Source organism: Crinia signifera, chromosome 3 (genome assembly GCF_055691185.1).
Source record: "Crinia signifera chromosome 3, ASM5569118v1, whole genome shotgun sequence".
Taxonomy (NCBI): Eukaryota; Metazoa; Chordata; class Amphibia; order Anura; family Myobatrachidae; genus Crinia; species Crinia signifera.
In genome coordinates this window covers 317,882,869-317,901,758 of record NC_139219.1, presented here as the reverse complement: position 1 = coordinate 317,901,758, position 18,890 = coordinate 317,882,869, and the positions used below count along the sequence as shown (strand labels likewise).

The window sequence follows — 18,890 nt, the reverse complement described above, 5'->3', positions numbered from 1 at the left end:
GGCAATCTGATCCCCGATGAAGCTCCGCCATTCCGTCCCGTAGTGTGCTGTCTAGAACCTTACATTTGTAAAATGGGTAGCGCCTACTAGGGATTTCTCTTGTGCCCATGTGGGTCAGTCCAGTGTACTGGTAGTTTACTTGGCCAATGACAAAATGTACATTTGGGGTAAAGAAAAGATAACTTTTTTTTGGGGGCACTTTCTTAAATTATTATACTTTTACTGTCATAACATATAAGGGATAATCCAAAACATCAAACAGTGAATATTTTGGGAGTATGCAGGCTGTTTAAGAGGAAATTTGGGCAGTTGGGGAGAGAGAGAGAAAAGGGGAAAGTAATATGTAATTTTTAATTGTTTTTAATGCTTGTGGGATGGATTGGGTATGTGGTATCCACAAGACTGTGATATTATAGGTCAACACACATATTTAAAAATGGTGGATGTTTCAGCTTGTTCCAGTCAAGTTGTCCATGCGTGGGGTTCCTTAGAATTCCCTGGACAATTGATCTTTTTGGCTGATTTTTTTGTTTTTTTCAATGCTCTGTGGCTGTGCAATATTCTTATTGCTTACTGGGATATTGTCCCATATAGCAAAAAAACTCGTGATAATGTGAATATTTAAAATGCTAAGTGATATTAAAATGGCGATAATGTTCTTATACAGTGGTGACGGCCACTATGACAGGAAACCCTTTAAGTTGGCGCCCATGCGCTAGGTTATGCAGAGTGCAAGTTCGTCTGAGATTTGAATATTTGGGAAATCAGATGTGCACCCCTAGGGTCCCAACTGTCCCGTGTTTACCCGTGTGCCCGTAGGGCAGTGAACGGGTTAAACAGTACACAGATTCAGGGGCCGCTAATTGGGGGCAACAGAAGAAAGAAAACTGGGATCTGCTTTTGGGGCTCAGCTCCTGGATCACCCCTGATGGAAATGCCAGCGCAGGGGGTCACTCTTTGGCTGGCCGCAATGAGAGTCCCTTAGCGAGAGTAATAAGATTGAGATAATAGCACAAATAGAATTCAGCAGGTATTGGTCAGCTATGTATGTACTATAACAATGTTGTAAATAGTTATAATCTATCTTCAATATTCCACAATGTGTTCATACACATTGCAAAGCTGCAATAATTTACTAAGCCTTTGAACGCACAAATATATGTTTGTGAATAATAATTTCTACCAATAGCTGAAAGAAAAGAGCCTGCTGGTATCATTATCTCACAAAAAGAATTACTATCAAAAAATTTTTTTGTACATCTCTGTGATCACAATGATATGGATTTTGTGATCATTACATCCCTTGATAATTACTCAGACTTTAATATCCATTTGCTCATACTTCGAAAAACAGGTACTCAATATACACTATCCAATTCAGACTCATCCAATTTCTTGGGCGATATATATTGCTTTAAGTACCTCTCACTATGGCCCTTATTCTGATCGGTGCGGAAATTCCCGCATGCGGACGGACCGCCGATGTTGATCGTCTGCGCATGTGCAGAGGTCACTCTGCGCATGTGCAGGCGATTTCGCCGCACGGATTCTTTATACGCCGCACAGGGGGCGTAGAGGGGCGTGAGGGGCTACTTAGCCTCATTACCCTATGCATACGCCCCCCGTTTCATGGGCGTTCCCATGCAAACGCGGGGCGTATGCATGGTAATGAGGCCGTGACGCGTGTGTACGGGGCGGGCATCTGACATCGCCGGATGTCAGCTGCCCGCCTCTATACATGATTTCACACGGACAAGTGTCCGTGTGGTCTTGTGTTGCGGGACCTGGTGGAGCGTGCGGCCCTGCATTCGATGTTCGGCGACCATCGAATGCAGGGGCTGCTCCCACCATGGAGGAGGCGTATCCCCGTCCAATTTCATGCGGATCGCCACATATCCGCATACGGACGGCAGGTGGCGATCCGTATGGAAGGCGGGGATTCGCCTGCACGGTTGCGGCCGCATATTCTGATCGGGCCGCACCGATCAGAATAAGGGCCTATATTGTATATGCACACTGCAGGCACCATTACTCTCACTTACATAGTATATGAGGAATATGCATAGGTTTAGGTTTGACCAAGGTCCTTATAACTGGTCAAACAGAGACATTTGTTCATACAAATACTTAGACATCACGTCCCAAACCATGGCATTTTACTTATCCTTCTAATGTGAGTTCTGTCTGTGCTTAAATATCCCCTGGGTCCTCTCTGTGGCCGTCTTTCCACCCTGCTGTACGCGCGTTTCGCCGAGTAGGCTTGTTCACCAGTGTATTGCTCTTATTAAAATGTGTGCATTATATACCTCTTGTGTTAAACGGCGATTGCCGTCAGCTGTTATTATTACAGCTAGTAACCCGTCCGTGCGGGTATCCCATTGGTGGTTGCTTGTGGATAGTAACTCCCCCTTCCATCCCCGTCCTCTGATAGGTCACTGGGGATCGAGCCCCCCCGCGTTTGCAACGGGGTGACGCACGGCTCTCCCACGCTGATGTGGGGAGTTATCCTAATGCCGCGATCATCCTCCTGTGAGACTACATGTCCCACAGTTCTTTGCGCCTGCACATCGCGTATCCTAGCAGGGCAAATAGTACTAATCTCCGGTGCTCTCTATTTTAGTTAGAGATAGAGAGCACCGGAGATTAGTACTATTTGCCCTGCTAGGATACGCGATGTGCAGGCGCAAAGAACTGTGGGACATGTAGTCTCACAGGAGGATGATCGCGGCATTAGGATAACTCCCCACATCAGCGTGGGAGAGCCGTGCGTCACCCCGTTGCAAACGCGGGGGGGCTCGATCCCCAGTGACCTATCAGAGGACGGGGATGGAAGGGGGAGTTACTATCCACAAGCAACCAACAATGGGATACCCGCACGGACGGGTTACTAGCTGTAATAATAACAGCTGACGGCAATCGCCGTTTAACACAAGAGGTATATAAAGCACACATTTTAATAAGAGCAATACACTGGTGAACATGCCTACTCGGCGAAACGCGCGTACAGCAGGGTGGAAAGACGGCCACAGAGAGGACCCAGGGGCTATTTAAGCACAGACAGAACTCACATCAGAAGGATAAGTAAAATGCCATGGTTTGGGACGTGATGTCTAAGTATTTGTATGAACAAATGTCTCTGTTTGACCAGTTATAAGGACCTTGGTCAAACCTAAACCTATGCATATTCCTCATGTACTATGTAAGTGAGAGTAATGGTGCCTGCAGTGTGCATATACAATATAGTGAGAGGTACTTAAAGCAATATATATCGCCCAAGAAATTGGATGAGTCTGAATTGGATAGTGTATATTGAGTACCTGTTTTTCGAAGTATGAGCAAATGGATATTAAAGTCTGAGTAATTATCAAGGGATGTAATGATCACAAAATCCATATCATAGTGATCACAGAGATGTACAAAAAATTTTTTTGATAGTAATTCTTTTTGTGAGATAATGATACCAGCAGGCTCTTTTCTTTCAGCTATTGGTAGAAATTATTATTCACAAACATATATTTGTGCGTTCAAAGGCTTAGTAAATTATTGCAGCTTTGCAATGTGTATGAACACATTGTGGAATATTGAAGATAGATTATAACTATTTACAACATTGTTATAGTACATACATAGCTGACCAATACCTGCTGAATTCTATTTGTGCTATTATCTCAATCTTATTACTCTCGCTAAGGGACTCTCATTGCGGCCAGCCAAAGAGTGACCCCCTGCGCTGGTATTCCATCAGGGGTGATCCAGGAGCTGAGCCCCAAAAGCAGATCCCAGTTTTCTTTCTTCTGTTGCCCCCAATTAGCGGCCCCTGAATCTGTGTACTGTTTAACCCGTTCACTGCCCTACGGGCACACGGGTAAACACGGGACAGTTGGGACCCTAGGGGTGCACATCTGATTTCCCAAATATTCAAATCTCAGACGAACTTGCACTCTGCATAACCTAGCGCATGGGCGCCAACTTAAAGGGTTTCCTGTCATAGTGGCCGTCACCACTGTATAAGAACATTATCGCCATTTTAATATCACTTAGCATTTTAAATATTCACATTATCACGAGTTTTTTTGCTATATGGGACAATATCCCAGTAAGCAATAAGAATATTGCACAGCCACAGAGCATTGAAAAAAACAAAAAAATCAGCCAAAAAGATCAATTGTCCAGGGAATTCTAAGGAACCCCACGCATGGGCAACTTGACTGGAACAAGCTGAAACATCCACCATTTTTAAATATGTGTGTTGACCTATAATATCACAGTCTTGTGGATACCACATACCCAATCCATCCCACAAGCATTAAAAACAATTAAAAATTACATATTACTTTCCCCTTTTCTCTCTCTCTCCCCAACTGCCCAAATTTCCTCTTAAACAGCCTGCATACTCCCAAAATATTAACTGTTTGATGTTTTGGATTATCCCTTATATGTTATGACAGTAAAAGTATAATAATTTAAGAAAGTGCCCCCAAAAAAAGAGTTATCTTTTCTTTACCCCAAATGTATGGTTATCCATAACTCTGGGGAGCACCACCAACTAGTATATGGTTTTGTATTTATATCTCTAATGGCATAAAAGTTGGTACTAAACTATGGTAGCGATCTAAGAGTCAGTGCAAGCCAAAACCCCCTGTTCCTGGTACCAATGACAAAATGGACAGAAATGGGCTTGTGTTTACAAGATAAAGAGAAAGTTGATTGGTTAGAATTTTATGTGATATATGATAGAAATTATGTGTGTGTGTTTGTGTGTGTGTGTGCAGATGTTGATATTGTTATATACTGTAGGCACACACCAGTGTGACTATACAACAACTATGAACAACCCAGTTTCTTGATATATGGTACAGCTGTACTCACTTTTACATTTACTCTGTTTCTCATGGGGTGTCACTTTAGTGGAATTGGGTTTTAAATAGCTAAGCAGCTGGCGAGTGCATGTAGGCACTACAGGGGGAGGAATACTGGAATACATCTCTCATGTCTCAATATGGCTCCCGCACATGCTCAGTTGTGATCTCAGTAGCCATCTTGGCATAAGACAGGAAGTGTCCCTGGGGAACAGGAAGATTGCAGTAGCACACTCCACAATGAACAATAGACTTTGATTTTCTTTTTAAAGTATTCAATACTGCTTCACATAGTATTCTGGCACATAAATTGAAAACACTGTATCTATATCACTGCGAGGTGTGGCGGTGGACACTTACACTATCTACTGTACAAGTGTAGCCCGTTATTGCTCCAGTGTAAGGAATAGATGTGTGGTGACACAGTGGTCAGCTTTGGAGGGCAAGTCTGAAAAGAGGTGGTCACATCAGTATCCAGACCATTAGTTTCCACATGCTTTATGTAATAGGCCCATTCTTGATTAATGGCACAAAGAATCCAACCAATATTAATTAATAAAAAATAATATTATTTGGCGTTGCCATCTGTGGGGAGCTACGTTAAGAAAGGCTGGGTTATGAAAAGGGGCATGTTCAGAAACCACTGCCCGCTACGGCTGTGCACCTCATCTATTAATGTCCATATAGGATTTTGGCAGTGGAAAGTTTTACTGGTAGTTATTAGCTGTGAAAGTGTTAGAGATAAAGCTCATAGGACAGATGCAGAGCAGTACTGAATTACCGAAGTACAGTTGTGTCCACATACATCTATTCGGGACTTTTTTTCATTACAATGTGTCTTATTCGCAAAACAATGCAAATGACTATCACAAAATGGCTGCCCCCTTACAGCAGACACTTTTTAAGGATGCTAGAGGAGGCCTTGGCCTCCTCTAGCATCCTCAAAAACATTCTGCTGTTAGGGGGCAGCCATTTTGTGATAGTCATTTTCATTACCAGGAGCCAGGAGGAGAGCCGGGACTGTAGGAAAGGAGATTTGCGGGTCCTAGCGGCGGTGGCACATTTGAAGGGTAAGGCAGGGTTGGTGGGGGGGGTGCAGATTTATTTTACCTGGGGGGGGGTAAACTCTGGTGGTGGGGGACAGAAATTACCGGAAATTGCCACCAAGGCTATAAATATGAAAGCCTAATTCATAATTTCTCTGCCTTCACAGAAAAAGTGCAAAATGAAATAGAAAAAGTGCTAGGATCCGCTCCGCCACAGACAGAGAACAGGAAGCAAATGCCGTACACCGACGCCGTCATCCATGAAATTCAGCGGTTTGGTGACATTACACCCAATAATGTCGCACATGCAACAACTCAGGATGTCACATTCCGAGGATATTTCCTTCCAAAGGTCAGTTTCATATTTGTTAAAGCATATAGTAAGGTTGCAGGTGGTATATATGTAGGATATCCGCAACAGATTGCTGCCACAAATCCAATAGAATGACACACTGACACACACACGCACGCACACACACACACACACGCACACACACGCTTCATTCTTTTATTATTGTAAAAAGTTCTCCTCAACTTTCTTTACAAACTGTGGACAAATGAAGTTGTTGCAAAGTGGACAACCAATCAGATTGTAGATACCATTTATCAAATATATTCTAGAAAAGGATACAAAGAAGTTGATTGGTTGATATTATTCTGGCCTACACACATCTGTGACAATGCGCATTGCTGACAAAAGGGTTGACCAAGCCTTCCACAGAAGAATGGCCAGAGTCGCAAGTTTTTGTGGTTACCCCATCTATCATAGGGCATGATTTAGACCTGTTTGTTAGGCTGTGATACTCGCCACCTCCTGCCCCGCCAAATCCCCCTCACCCCCCCCGCATCCCCTTGCTGGCATGCGATGGGATGGGTACGAGAACACATTCCCTCGCATGCGGCCGAAGGGGAGACAAATAATTTGATGGTCGCCGACCATCGTATGATATTTCTCCCCTTCGGTAACAAGTCAGTCTAAACTGAGTTTTATTTCCACCGCTGATCGCCGAATACGGGGCGGTCACTGGCGTCGGGTGACATCAGCCGCCCGAGCAAGGGGAATGCCCAGTGTTTTCATGGGGATGCCCATAAAACGGTGAGCGTTCCCCCTGATGCCGCCCCTGTGTTACTCGCCGAAGGCGTTCGCACATGCACAGACCCTGCACAGACCCTGCACCATAAATAACGGAGTCGAATTTGGACCCATATGAATCGGTCTAAATCGGCTTCATAGTTAAAGATTAACATACTGCTGATGAGACGTAGCCACGCCAATAAGACTAAAACAAATATTAATAAAATGTTATCAAATCAAATTGTTCTTTATTACTCACATTAGATGTCTTTATACTCCACCGATTGTTCTGTAGATATGTGTAGGCCCACTTTGTAATTGAATTTGTGTACGTAGCAGTACTTTCTGCTTTTAATGTTCATTTCAAGTCTAGTCTAGTCTAGTTTTTATCATTCGAGTTTTATAAAACTTCTGGGCTCGTGTACAGTATGTGATCACCATAAATACTTATTTTCTTGGGACCAGTGTGATTTGGGTTCATACAATCAGTCAAAGGCGTGATCTGTCTAATTTACCTATCCATACTGTATATACTGTACATTAGAACCTTTGCTTGCTACTCTGGTTGAACACATGAGTATGAATAAATATGGGCTCTGCATAAAATGTTCTTAGTTTTTAAGTTTTGATCATTTGTTCCATCATGGCAAACTTGTATCTGGCTGTTTCCCCCCCCCCCCAGGGGACCACGGTGATGCCAATACTGACCTCTGCACTGCACGATGTCACCTACTTTGAGAAACCACAAGAGTTTTACCCGGAACATTTTCTCACCGCAGATGGACATTTCAAGAAGAATGACGCATTCATACCTTTCTCCATGGGTAATACGGATTAGTTAAACAATAGAATTTGTCAGCAGATGAGGCCAAATGGCCCCTCTATGTCCATGTACTGTACATGTATTTATTAACTAAATTTAATTTTTGTCGGGAGCCATTTAACCTACTGCCCCCAGGTGCACGAGTCCCAGTCCTGGTGTTATCAGAAAGCACAACTTTACTTCAGAATAAGAGTGTGCTGTAAAAACATACAATATCTGAAAGCTTAATTTGAGATAAAAAGCCCTTTATAGGGGTTCATTATCATGTCTCGATGGACCAACGGTCATTATACCGACACCCATTGACCAACAGTCATAGTACTGACATTGGTCAATATACCGACAATCATTATGCTGACATGTTCATTTGACCGACAGTCAAAATATCGACAATTAACATGTTGACATATGTTTCTGTGGAGTTTTTGTGTCAATGTTGATGTAGGTTGACATGGACATCATCAAAGTGTACCGCATGCCCCTGGCATGGCTTGCTGCACTCCCAACTATCTTACCTCCTAACATTTGTCTCTACCAAATAGGGACATTCATGCCAGCCCCAGATGGGACATGGGAACGTCCCCAAAAATAGGGACGTTCCCGCAAAAAGTGGGACAGTTTGGAGGTATGCACTATCAACATCCTCCTCCAGGTCCACTGGGATTTTAAAGTAGAAAGAAGTCTGGTTTGGGGCTAAAATTGCATGAAACTCATATCGACATGTTAAATATCTGCATTTCTATTATGTCGGTCAGTTGAACATGTTGGCATAATGAATGCAGGTATATTGGCCACGTCAGTACTTTGATTGACGGTCAATGGGTGTCGGTATAATGACCGTTGGTAAAACGTTTGTCGAAAAATTGACTGCTACCCCTTTATAGAATGTATAGGCAGTTGCAAGTTATATTTTCAACTAAGTCCAATATCTTCTGGTACTGAGATGCAAAAACTTTAAGTGGAAATGCAGTTTTGGGGTACAATGGGCTACTTTACGACATTCAAAACTTCACAAAGAATAATAAAGATAGTAAATACTTCTCAGAATTCCATCAGTTACAAATGAGATGTTACAGTTTATTATGCATCCAATCTTTTTTAGCTTTTCTAGTGTACTAGAAAACTTTATAAAATCTCTCTCTCTGGTTTACACTGGCGATTTCCCGGTGGGCCGGACCACATATACCATACCTCCAAACTGTCCCGCTTATCGCGGGAACGTCCCGATATTTTGGGACATTCCCGCGTCCCTACCGCCGCCGGCAGTGTCCCGCGGCGGGGGGGAAGTTGGGAGTCCCCCCCTGTAGTCTGTGAACAGCATCTATTCTTGCTGGCAGGGAGGCTGAAGGCTTGCCAGCAGCTCATAGAGCTTGTTGGCATGCCCCACAGCGGCGAAAAACAGGGGCGTGGCCTCATGGCATTGATGCGATTATAGACCACGCCCCTTCCCAATAGGCCACGCCCCCCAAAAACCCGACCCGGCCAGAAGTTGGGAGGTATGATTTACTACTATACCCCCCATGGCTGGGCCGCTGCTCCCCCCCCCCCCCTGGGCCACTGCCCCGCTGTCCTGACCACACAAAATATGGCTGCGGCCAGCCGCAGCTTTGAACAGTTTGACAATGGCCACGGCCGCTCCTGGATGATGTCATCACGTCACTGGCTACGACAGCTGCAGCATCTGTTGCCGGCTGGCAGGGTAAGCAGCGGCACCACCTTGCCCCCCCCCCTGGTTCACTAGCACTGCAGGACCCCACCCCCCGGCTGGTCACTAGCACACCTCCCCCCCTCCCCAGCTGGGCACTAGCACCCCCACCCCCCAGGCTACTTAAAAACTTCTCCTGGGCTGGATCGCTTCACCAATCCGCCCCTGGTAAAGAGAGATATCACACTCTAGCAGATATTTATGACATTCATAATGTTGGCATTCATTGTGGTCGATGCAATATTCGCAATTAATAGCTCTGGGAGTGAGTTATTCTAATCAGCGTGCTGCTAACTCCGGATAACGGATTCCTCCTGGGGTGACAGCAGAAATCTGACAAAAATAGGGTGGCAATGCTATTTTAAACCCTAGCGCTAACAGCATTACCGCAGTCGACTTAAGTCGGAAAATGTCAGAACTTGCGACTAAACACCCGCGAGTACCGGCATTCTCCAGCTTAGCAATGCGCTGATTAGAATTTCTCCGGGAGCTCCCTCCCGGCGCTATTCACTGCGCACCTTATTGAATCAACCCCATCATGTTCACATGAGAATATCAACATGGTTTTAATGTTCTTAATGTTGACATTGACCAACACTGTCTTTTCTGTCATTCTGTCCCTAAACTTAGCCCAAAGGTAGCCGTAGCCCTAATCGCGCCCCATACTCTAATGGTAATCATAATGCTAACACCAACACTAAATATACAGTAATGGTTACTCTAACAGCAACCCTAACATCATCCCAAACTTTAAACCTAATGCTTATCCTGAGCCTAAACCTCAAATTTGGAAACTAGGACATTTACAACATGTTTGATGTTGAAATTCAGTCAATGCTGTTTCTTTATACTCCATTTCTAGTTTTTGTTGTCTGCCTAACTTTAGGTTTTAATCCATAGCCAAAAGTTGGGATTTCAATGTAATGAAATGTTTGAGAGTCCTATCACCAAAGACTCTTGCTTGATTGGTACTACACCAAGTGGTGGTCTCATTGTAGACCTTACAAAACAGAGACGTGACCTTATAGAATTCACAAATACCAGATTTTTTTTAGAACAATGTCACTTCCAGTGGCTGATGCCTAACTGGATGTAGGACTAATGGACACATATAAAGGTCACCATTGTGAGCACTAGTTTCTTCCAGATTTCTGTTGAAGCCTGAAGGAAGCTCAAACAGAAATTTATAATAAGTGCCATTATAATAAGCGCTGTGAATGCATTAACCCAAAGTGCAGATACTTATCCCAGAACATATGTTAATGTATGTTAGCTGCAATTTTACACAAGATAAAAAATGGTTTTAATTACCAACCTTATCCTCACTTTGTATATTTATGAGGCTAATTGAATCTTTCCCTACCTTATTTTATCTTTTTTATATGTGACTTTCACTTGTTTGAGAAGATTCATCTAAGGACACATTAAAGTACCCATGGCAGTGCCCTTTTTTTTCATAAATAAAATCATCAGAAAGCTAGTGATAATTGGTTTAAAATAAATGAAATAGACCTTGATAAAAACTGAATTGAAGGAACTTTATAGTGATTTATATAAAAAATTTTACTTTTATAATGTATTATCTCGCTGTTCTAAATATGAAAAAAAACTTTATCCCATTTATAAAAGTAAAGTGCCAATTGAAGTGTTACACCTTCCAATATAAATGGTTTAAATTTGGAAAATTGTGCTTATCTTAAGTGAAAATTATAGAGACTCCTCTGCTAGCAATACATCTAAAAAAAGTGATTGTTTTATTTAGATAGACTAATAAGTGCAGGTGGTGTAATAGTTAGTATTATTGCTTCATAGCACTGAGGTCATGGGTTCAATCCCCAGCCCTATCAGTTTTGAGTTTGTATATTCTCCCTGTGCTTGTGTAGGTTTCCTCCAGGTACTCAGGTTTCCTTACACAGTCCAACAACAATGAACCCTAGTGTGTGCATTTACAGTACATGTGTTTAAAGAAGACTAGATGAGCCAAGTAGTTTTTAGCTGCCATCAAATTCTATGTTTCAAATGCTACTCAGTAAAAGTACATTTGTGCAGATTAATGAGTGCATTATTACTGTACAGTATGGGGGTTATTCTGGTTGATTTGCATGGATGCGAATTTGCACCCTTGCGAGTCAACCAGAACCCACCTTGCAAATGGTGGTACGCCCGCCCCCCTTCGCAGCGCACACGCAGGGCCTGTGAATGGATGTTTAACAAAAACATCCATCCGTAGCCTGTGGGTGACCATCGAATGATATGGAACGTGCGCGCATATCTAAGTGACTCTCAGGTCACTTAGATTTGCGTGCACCCTCAATAGGAAGTGTGCGGGCAGCTGACATCCGGGGATTTCAGATGAATGCCCCTATCACCGATGTCACGGCTCGATTACCATGGGGACGATTATCCACCACCGCCCCATGGCCGCAGCCTTGGGTGCCTTCACCAAGAAAACAGTCTGTTCGCCGTGGCCGCACACAACCGGCGTATGCACATGTGCAGAAATGCGACTGCGCATACACAAAACATTGGTCCCCATGCGAATGAACGCTGGCCGCAAGCGGACCAGAATAAGGTCCTATATGTACTGGATATGTCATATTGTTAGTATAATTGAATTAAATTAAATGTACAGTGTAGTGAATAAGATTAAATAAACTTTGCATATTGTCAACAATGGCCCTGATTCAGGTTGGAACATCGCAGCTTACCGAGCACCTGAGACACCACCCCACTGAAGGGGTGGCAATGAGGGGGCTACACATAATAGAACATGTGCTGTCCCAAAACATCGGTACAGGGCTGAGCTAAATTGCAAGTCAACAAAAATCCCCCCCAATGTCTTCTTTCAATATTATGTGTGAAATGGTGTCCTCTTCTCTTTAAAAACTAAGTAAGGATATTATTTAATTTGTCAGAATGTTAAATGTCTCCAGCATTTATTAATCCTAATATTTCCTATTTTTTTTGCCGCAGGTAAAAGAAGCTGCGCTGGAGAAAACCTGGCTAATATGGAGCTGTTCCTGTTCTTCACGTCGCTGCTGCAGAACTTCACCTTCCAGGCCCCTCCCGGAGCTACACTGGACCTCACCCCTGCAATGGGTGCTACTAATTCCCCCAAACCTCATGAGATCTGTGCTATACCCCGCAGCTAGAACTTGTTTTTCAGGCAAACTAAATACTGAAAATACTATAGAGCAGGGGTTCTCAAACTCGGTCCTCAGGACCCTGCACAGTTCACATTTTCCAGGTCACCCGGCAGGTGCACAGGTTCGTTTATTACTCATTGACACATTTGAAAATATCCACAGGTGGAGCTAATTTATTTCACTTGTCAGTCTGAGAGGAGACCTGCAAAACATGCACTGTGTTCCTGTGAGGACCGAGTTTGAGAACCTGTGCTATAGAGTACAGTACAGTATGTCATGTTTGTATAGAATTGTATCATCTACTTTTAAAATACAGTTTATGATTATTCAACGTTAAACGTTACTAATGTAATGCAGCACTAATGTTGTAGTACCGCTAGTAACGATAATGAATGTGCAGTAAGTGCTTTTGCCCCCTGATGTATACATTTAGGGGGTGATTCCTGGTTGACATGCAGCACTATGTTTACATAAACATCCATTCACAGCCTATGGGGCCAAACTCACATCATACGATGGTCGGCGACCATCGAATGATGTGGTTGGTACACTCTAAACGAAGACAATCTCAGGTGTCTTAGGTTGGCGTGTGTTCTAGAGGTCCGGTGATGCCAGCTGCCTGCCCCCACCACCCCAGTCATTGGGTCATTACCATGGGAACGACCAGAATTTTTATGGGAGCTCCTCCCCACACTCCCAGAGTTCTGTGTGAGGGCACGGCGAACACTCTGTTTGCCATGGCTACTCCCACACAGCGCGTGCACATGTGCAGAAATGCGCATGCACAGCTGTAAAACATTGAGCACCCGTGCGAATGCAAATTCGAATATATTTAACACAATGCAGGAGAAGTTTAACCCTTTCAGTGCCAAGAGGATGTGTCAAAAAGTGGTTTTTATTCATCATAATGACCTGTAAAGTTTAACAAAATATAATCTGTTTTATGCAACAATTTTTTATTTGAATTTATATAACAAATGTGAGCGACGCCGGTATTTTTAGCAATTATATTGAACATCTCTCACAGAGATGTTGGCACTTCAAAGAGTTAAGGGGAAAACAGGTCCGTGTAGTCCCTCAAACAAGTCGGACCTGTGTATGGCCACCTTTACTGATCATTTATTTTTTCCCCTAACAATCCCTGGGCCGGATGCACTAAGCTTCAAAAATGATAAAATGGAGAGTGATAAACAGCCAGCCATACAGCTCCTGCCTGACATTTTTTCAAGCACAGTCTGTGACATGGCAGGTAGGAGCTGATTGGCTGGCTGTTTATCACTCTCCATTTTATCTCTTTTGAATCTTAGTGCATCTGGCTCCCTGTTAGTAATCCTGCAGCGGGACTAAAGATAGATTTCAATGTTTTATGGAAATATAACAGTTGCCATGAAGGTGATGGCTCCATAATACTTTTTTTAAACTGCAATGTCCTTTTATCTTCATTTATGACTGCCGGTAATTACACCACTTTATTATACACAGTACCGTTCTCGATTTTAATTGGTAACTTATTAATTTAATGGTTTCATAATATTCAGATGCACAAACAGATACCTATGACCTATAAAGAGTCTTCAATCAGCCAAACGGGTCAGTGTTCCATTGTCTGTGGGAGCAAGACTTGTGTTACCGAAATACATTCCCTGCGGTGTGCCTGACCATCAACAACTTCTGCAGATTAAATATTCTATTCTATCGTTATAATAATGCATACACTGTATATCGCCTTATAACAATGTGGTCAACATAAATATATTACATTATTATAACATTACTATTATTTCTGCTCTCCCCAAATTATTAACATTTGTAAGACCTGACAAAGCCTCTGTGGGTGTGAGCATTGTGCATTACAGATGTGTGTCAAGAGCTTTGAACAGACCCATACATGTCATTTGCACCCGTTTGCCCATAGCCACCTGTTGCCTTTTTGAAAAAAGGGTGAATCGGTTCTTGCAATGTGGGTGTGGCCTCATGAGAGACTTAATGACATCACTGAAGGGTCATGGCTTAGCAAGGGAAGCCCCCAATAAGTTCACTCCAGGGGCATGCTGTACTCTAGACAGGGCCGGTGCAAGGCACCAAAGTGCCCCAGGCGAGTCGGGGTGAGGGCGCCCCGGTGCCGGGGGGAGTACCTGTCCTGCGGCGCTGTGTATTTAAAGCTGGCTGCGGCAGAGAGGGGTCCCTGCAGTCAATAAGAAATAACGAGCGCTATCCGCCGGGCTATGCGGAAGCGCTTCTGTTGTGAAAACACTGGCCGCACGGCGCACGCTGATTGGCTGAATCTCAGCCAATCAGCGTGCGGCCAGTGTTTTCACAACAGAAGCGCTTCCGCATAGCCCGGCGGATATCGCTCGTTATTTCTTATTGACTGCAGGGACCCCTCTCTGCTGCCGCCAGCTTTAAATACACAGCGCCGCAGGACAGGTACCACCGCGGCACGGGGGGCAAAATGCCCTCCAGTGGCCGGCGCCCTAGGCAAATGCCTAGATTTGCCTAGTAGTGGCACCGGCCCTGACTCTAGATGAGGCCGTACCAACAATGTATACTGTACAGTGGCAATATTACACTGTCTTCCCTTGCCTCTGAGCCACCGAGCCCACAGGTTGCTGAGCGCAGCAAGCCTGCAAGGGGTTTTAATACGCTCACCCCCTGTTGGAGTACCAGCAGTTGGGATTCCGATGTCAGTACACTGACCAGCAGAATTACGACTGTCCGGCCACTATACCACACCCACTCAGACTAGGGTCGTTGACTTTTAGACGCAGGTTTCTCTTTCACTGAGAAATGTAATAAGGTGCCATTTTTTTTTTAAATGTTTGATTTTTTTGTATAAAAAAATTGCATGGTTTTCAAAAATTACTTCTAGTTCCACAGCAGAAATTATTCTAAAATAAAAACACACATACGCCATAGAAAGTAATATTACAGTATATTAACATACACACAGAACACTAACAACATACTTTCATTCTCACCTACTGTATGTTGCCACATAGGGTTGGTCCCCTTGTCCAGTGAAGTCCACTAGGTACGGAAAAAAATTACAATACTCACCTGAACCAGTGTAGATTGTGTCCTCTTCGTTCCATGCAGGCATCCCATGGGTTAAAAACAAACAAACCGGATAACCCAAACCATACAAGCTATAGAGAATTATGTGTTAAAACATGCTGCTCCTCCCTGTAACTGAAGAAGAACCCCACTGATGTCATGATCATAAGTATGTAGGGGTGGATATTAGGTGGTATAGGCATTATCGGCGATATAGGGCTAGGATTAGCCCACTGGGGCAATGACTGATGTCTATAACTGAAGCACTCACTTTAATGTGACACATAATATTTGTGCACTATAGAAATACCTGCTAAATAATAAATGTCTGAAAAGAAAAAGATCAGCAGGAATCCAGTAGACCCAGCATTAGGGAGAAGAGGATCAGACAGTGGGGGTTATTCTAGTTCATTCTTTCTGACAAAATCCTTCTTAGATGGACAAAACCATGTGCACTGCGGGTGGGGCAGATGTAACTTGTGCAGAGAGAATTAGATTTGGGTGGGGTTTTTCTTCAAAGTGAGATCTATATTGCAGTGTAAAATCATGCAGTCAGTATTTACCCTGCACAGAAACAAAATAACTCACCCAAATCTAATTATCTCTGCACATGTTACATCTGCCCCCCTGAAGTGCACATGGTTTTGTCCATCTAAGAAGGATTTTGTCAGAAAGAATGAATTAGAATAAACCCCAGTGTGAGACGCGTTCCGTGACAGGAGGGAAGATTATGCAGTAATAATAAACAGGACAGAGGTGATCTGAGTTCTCTTTGTTGGATAAAGGTGAGACGCAATGTAGTAACGAGTAAAGGTGAAGAATGGATGTACACAGCTGTTTCCAAGTTAAAAAAAATCTACTTTACTACATTTGTAACAAATTACTGAATACACAAAATGATAACTTAATAATAACAACTTTAATAAAACTTTAGGAGTTTGCTCCCAGAGCCGGCCCTAGGCATAGGAAAACTAAGTAAATGCCTATGGCAATGGTTCCCAAACTGCGGGCCTTATTCTAGTTCACTCTTTCTGACAAAATCCTTCTTAGATGGACAAAACCATGTGCACTGCAGGTGGGGCAGATGTAACATGTGCAGGGAGAATTAGATTTGGGAGGTGTTTTTTTTTCAAACTGAGATCTATATTGCAGTGTAAAAATAAAGCAGTCAGTAATTTCCCCGCACAGAAACAAAATATCTCACCAAATCTAATTCTATCTGCACCTGTTACATCTGCCCCCTGCAGTGCACACGGTTTTGTCCAGCTAAGAAGGAATTTGCCTCTAAGAGTGAACTAGAATATGGCCCTGAGTGTCTAGGGACTAATTATTTATGCTGATAGTGATAGGCCAATCCAGTGCTGGTGGCTGCCAATCATAAAATGCATGGACAGTTAGAACCATAGCTATGTTCCCCACCACATAACTGAACCTGAGGGTGACTATTTTTTTAAATTTATCCAATAAACTTTTTAACATGGGGTACCTTGAACAATGATATTCTAGGGCACTCCGGTCAAGAAAGTTTGGGAACCACTGGCCTAGGGCATTTAAAATGCCTGGGGCATGCACAGTGCCATCAAGAGGGGGGAGTGGGTACTTTTTACCCAGGCATTTTGCAGGTACCATTTAATAAAGCTCCCAGTTGATGACTTGTGAGCAGGGCCGGCGCCACCACTAGGTAGCATTAGGCATTTGCCTAGGGCGCTGGCCACTGGAGGGCAGTACTGTTCAGCAGAAGAGGGCAGCAGCGGCAAAGAAGGAGAGGAAAAGAGCTTGGAGCAGGTGAGTGACCCCCACCCCCCCTGGAGCCCGCCCGGTGCCGCATCCCCAACCCCCTCCACCCGTCGCATCTCCGCCAGCAGTGGCCAGATCAGCCCCCCCCCCCGTGAAGCGCAGCGGCGGCAGCCGCATCCCCCAAACCCCCCCACCCCCGTGTGAGCGCCGGTGCGCCCCCCCCCCCCTACACCTGCCTGGGGACCTGCCTGTGAGGCGTCTATTTCTCAAACTAGAGACTCTAATGTACTTATCCTCCTGCTCAGTTGTGCACTTGGGTCTCCCACTTCCCTTTCTGCTCTGGTTTTTGTGCTGTTCTATGAAGGGAGTAGTACACGCCGTTATAGGAAATGTTCAGTTTCTTGGCAATTTCAACCATGGAACAGCCTTCATTTCTAAGAACAAGTATAGGCTGTTGAGTTTCACATGAACGTTTTCCTTTTCTGGCCATTTTGAGAGTATGATCAAACCCACAAATGTGATGCTCCAGATACTCAACTAGCTCAAAGGAAAGCATTTTAATGAACAAATCCATTTTCAGCTGTGCAAACATAAATGCACAGGGATTTTCAAGGGTTATCTAATCATCCATTAGTGTTCTAACGCGATTAGCAAACACAATGTACCATTAGAACACTGGAGCGATGGATGCTGGAAATGGGCCTCTATACACCAATGTAGATATTCCTTTAAAAAAGTCCCTTGGTAGATTGACGTTTTTTGGCACCTACCGAACATGGATTACATGTCTGTCTTGTTAGGGTATCGGATAATGAATGAAACACATAGTTCGATATATGATTTTTTATTGTCAGAAAAAGCTAGCTTATGTACAATTGGCCGGTGATGAGTAAAGTAGGATACATTTATTTATTTATTCATTTATTAACAGTTTCTTATATAGCGCACACAGATTCCGCAGCGCTTTACAGTGGAGCTTACAAGCTATATTCCCTACCACATGTACATGCACACACAGACATTCTAGGGTTATTTTTTTTTTTGGGGGGGGGGGGGAGCCAATTAACCTACCAGTATATTTTTGGATTGTGGGAGGAAAACCGGAGTACTCAGAGGAAACCCATGCAAGTACAGGAGAATATACAAAACTCTGCACAGTTAGGGCCATGGTGGGTATTGAACCCATGACCTCAGCGCTGTGAGGCAGTAATGTAACCATTACACCGTCCGTACTGCCCCCTATATATAACACATGGTGGGGATAGAACCCATGACCTCAGTGCTGTGAGGCAGTAATGCTAACCATTACACCATCCGTACTGCCCCGTATATATAACACATGATGGGGATAGAACCCATGACCTCAGTGCTGTGAGGCAGTAATGCTAACCATTACACCGTCCGTACTGCCCTGTATATATAACACATGGTGGGGATAGAACCCA

At 43.7% G+C, this 18,890-nt stretch overlaps 1 protein-coding gene across 1 annotated transcript in view; it reads left to right on the top strand.

Moving 5' to 3' along the window:
• LOC146064827 (cytochrome P450 2C5-like) overlaps positions 1–14,434 on the top strand; it is a 30,007-nt gene extending 15,573 nt beyond the window's left edge. Inside the window, exons 8-10 of the mRNA XM_083178731.1 lie at positions 6,073–6,257; positions 7,663–7,804; positions 12,482–14,434. Coding sequence (XP_083034857.1) covers positions 6,073–6,257; positions 7,663–7,804; positions 12,482–12,660 — 506 coding nt within the window. The 3' untranslated portion in view covers positions 12,661–14,434. The remainder of the gene's footprint in view (positions 1–6,072; positions 6,258–7,662; positions 7,805–12,481) is intronic.
• Positions 14,435–18,890: the final 4,456 nt, after the last annotated feature.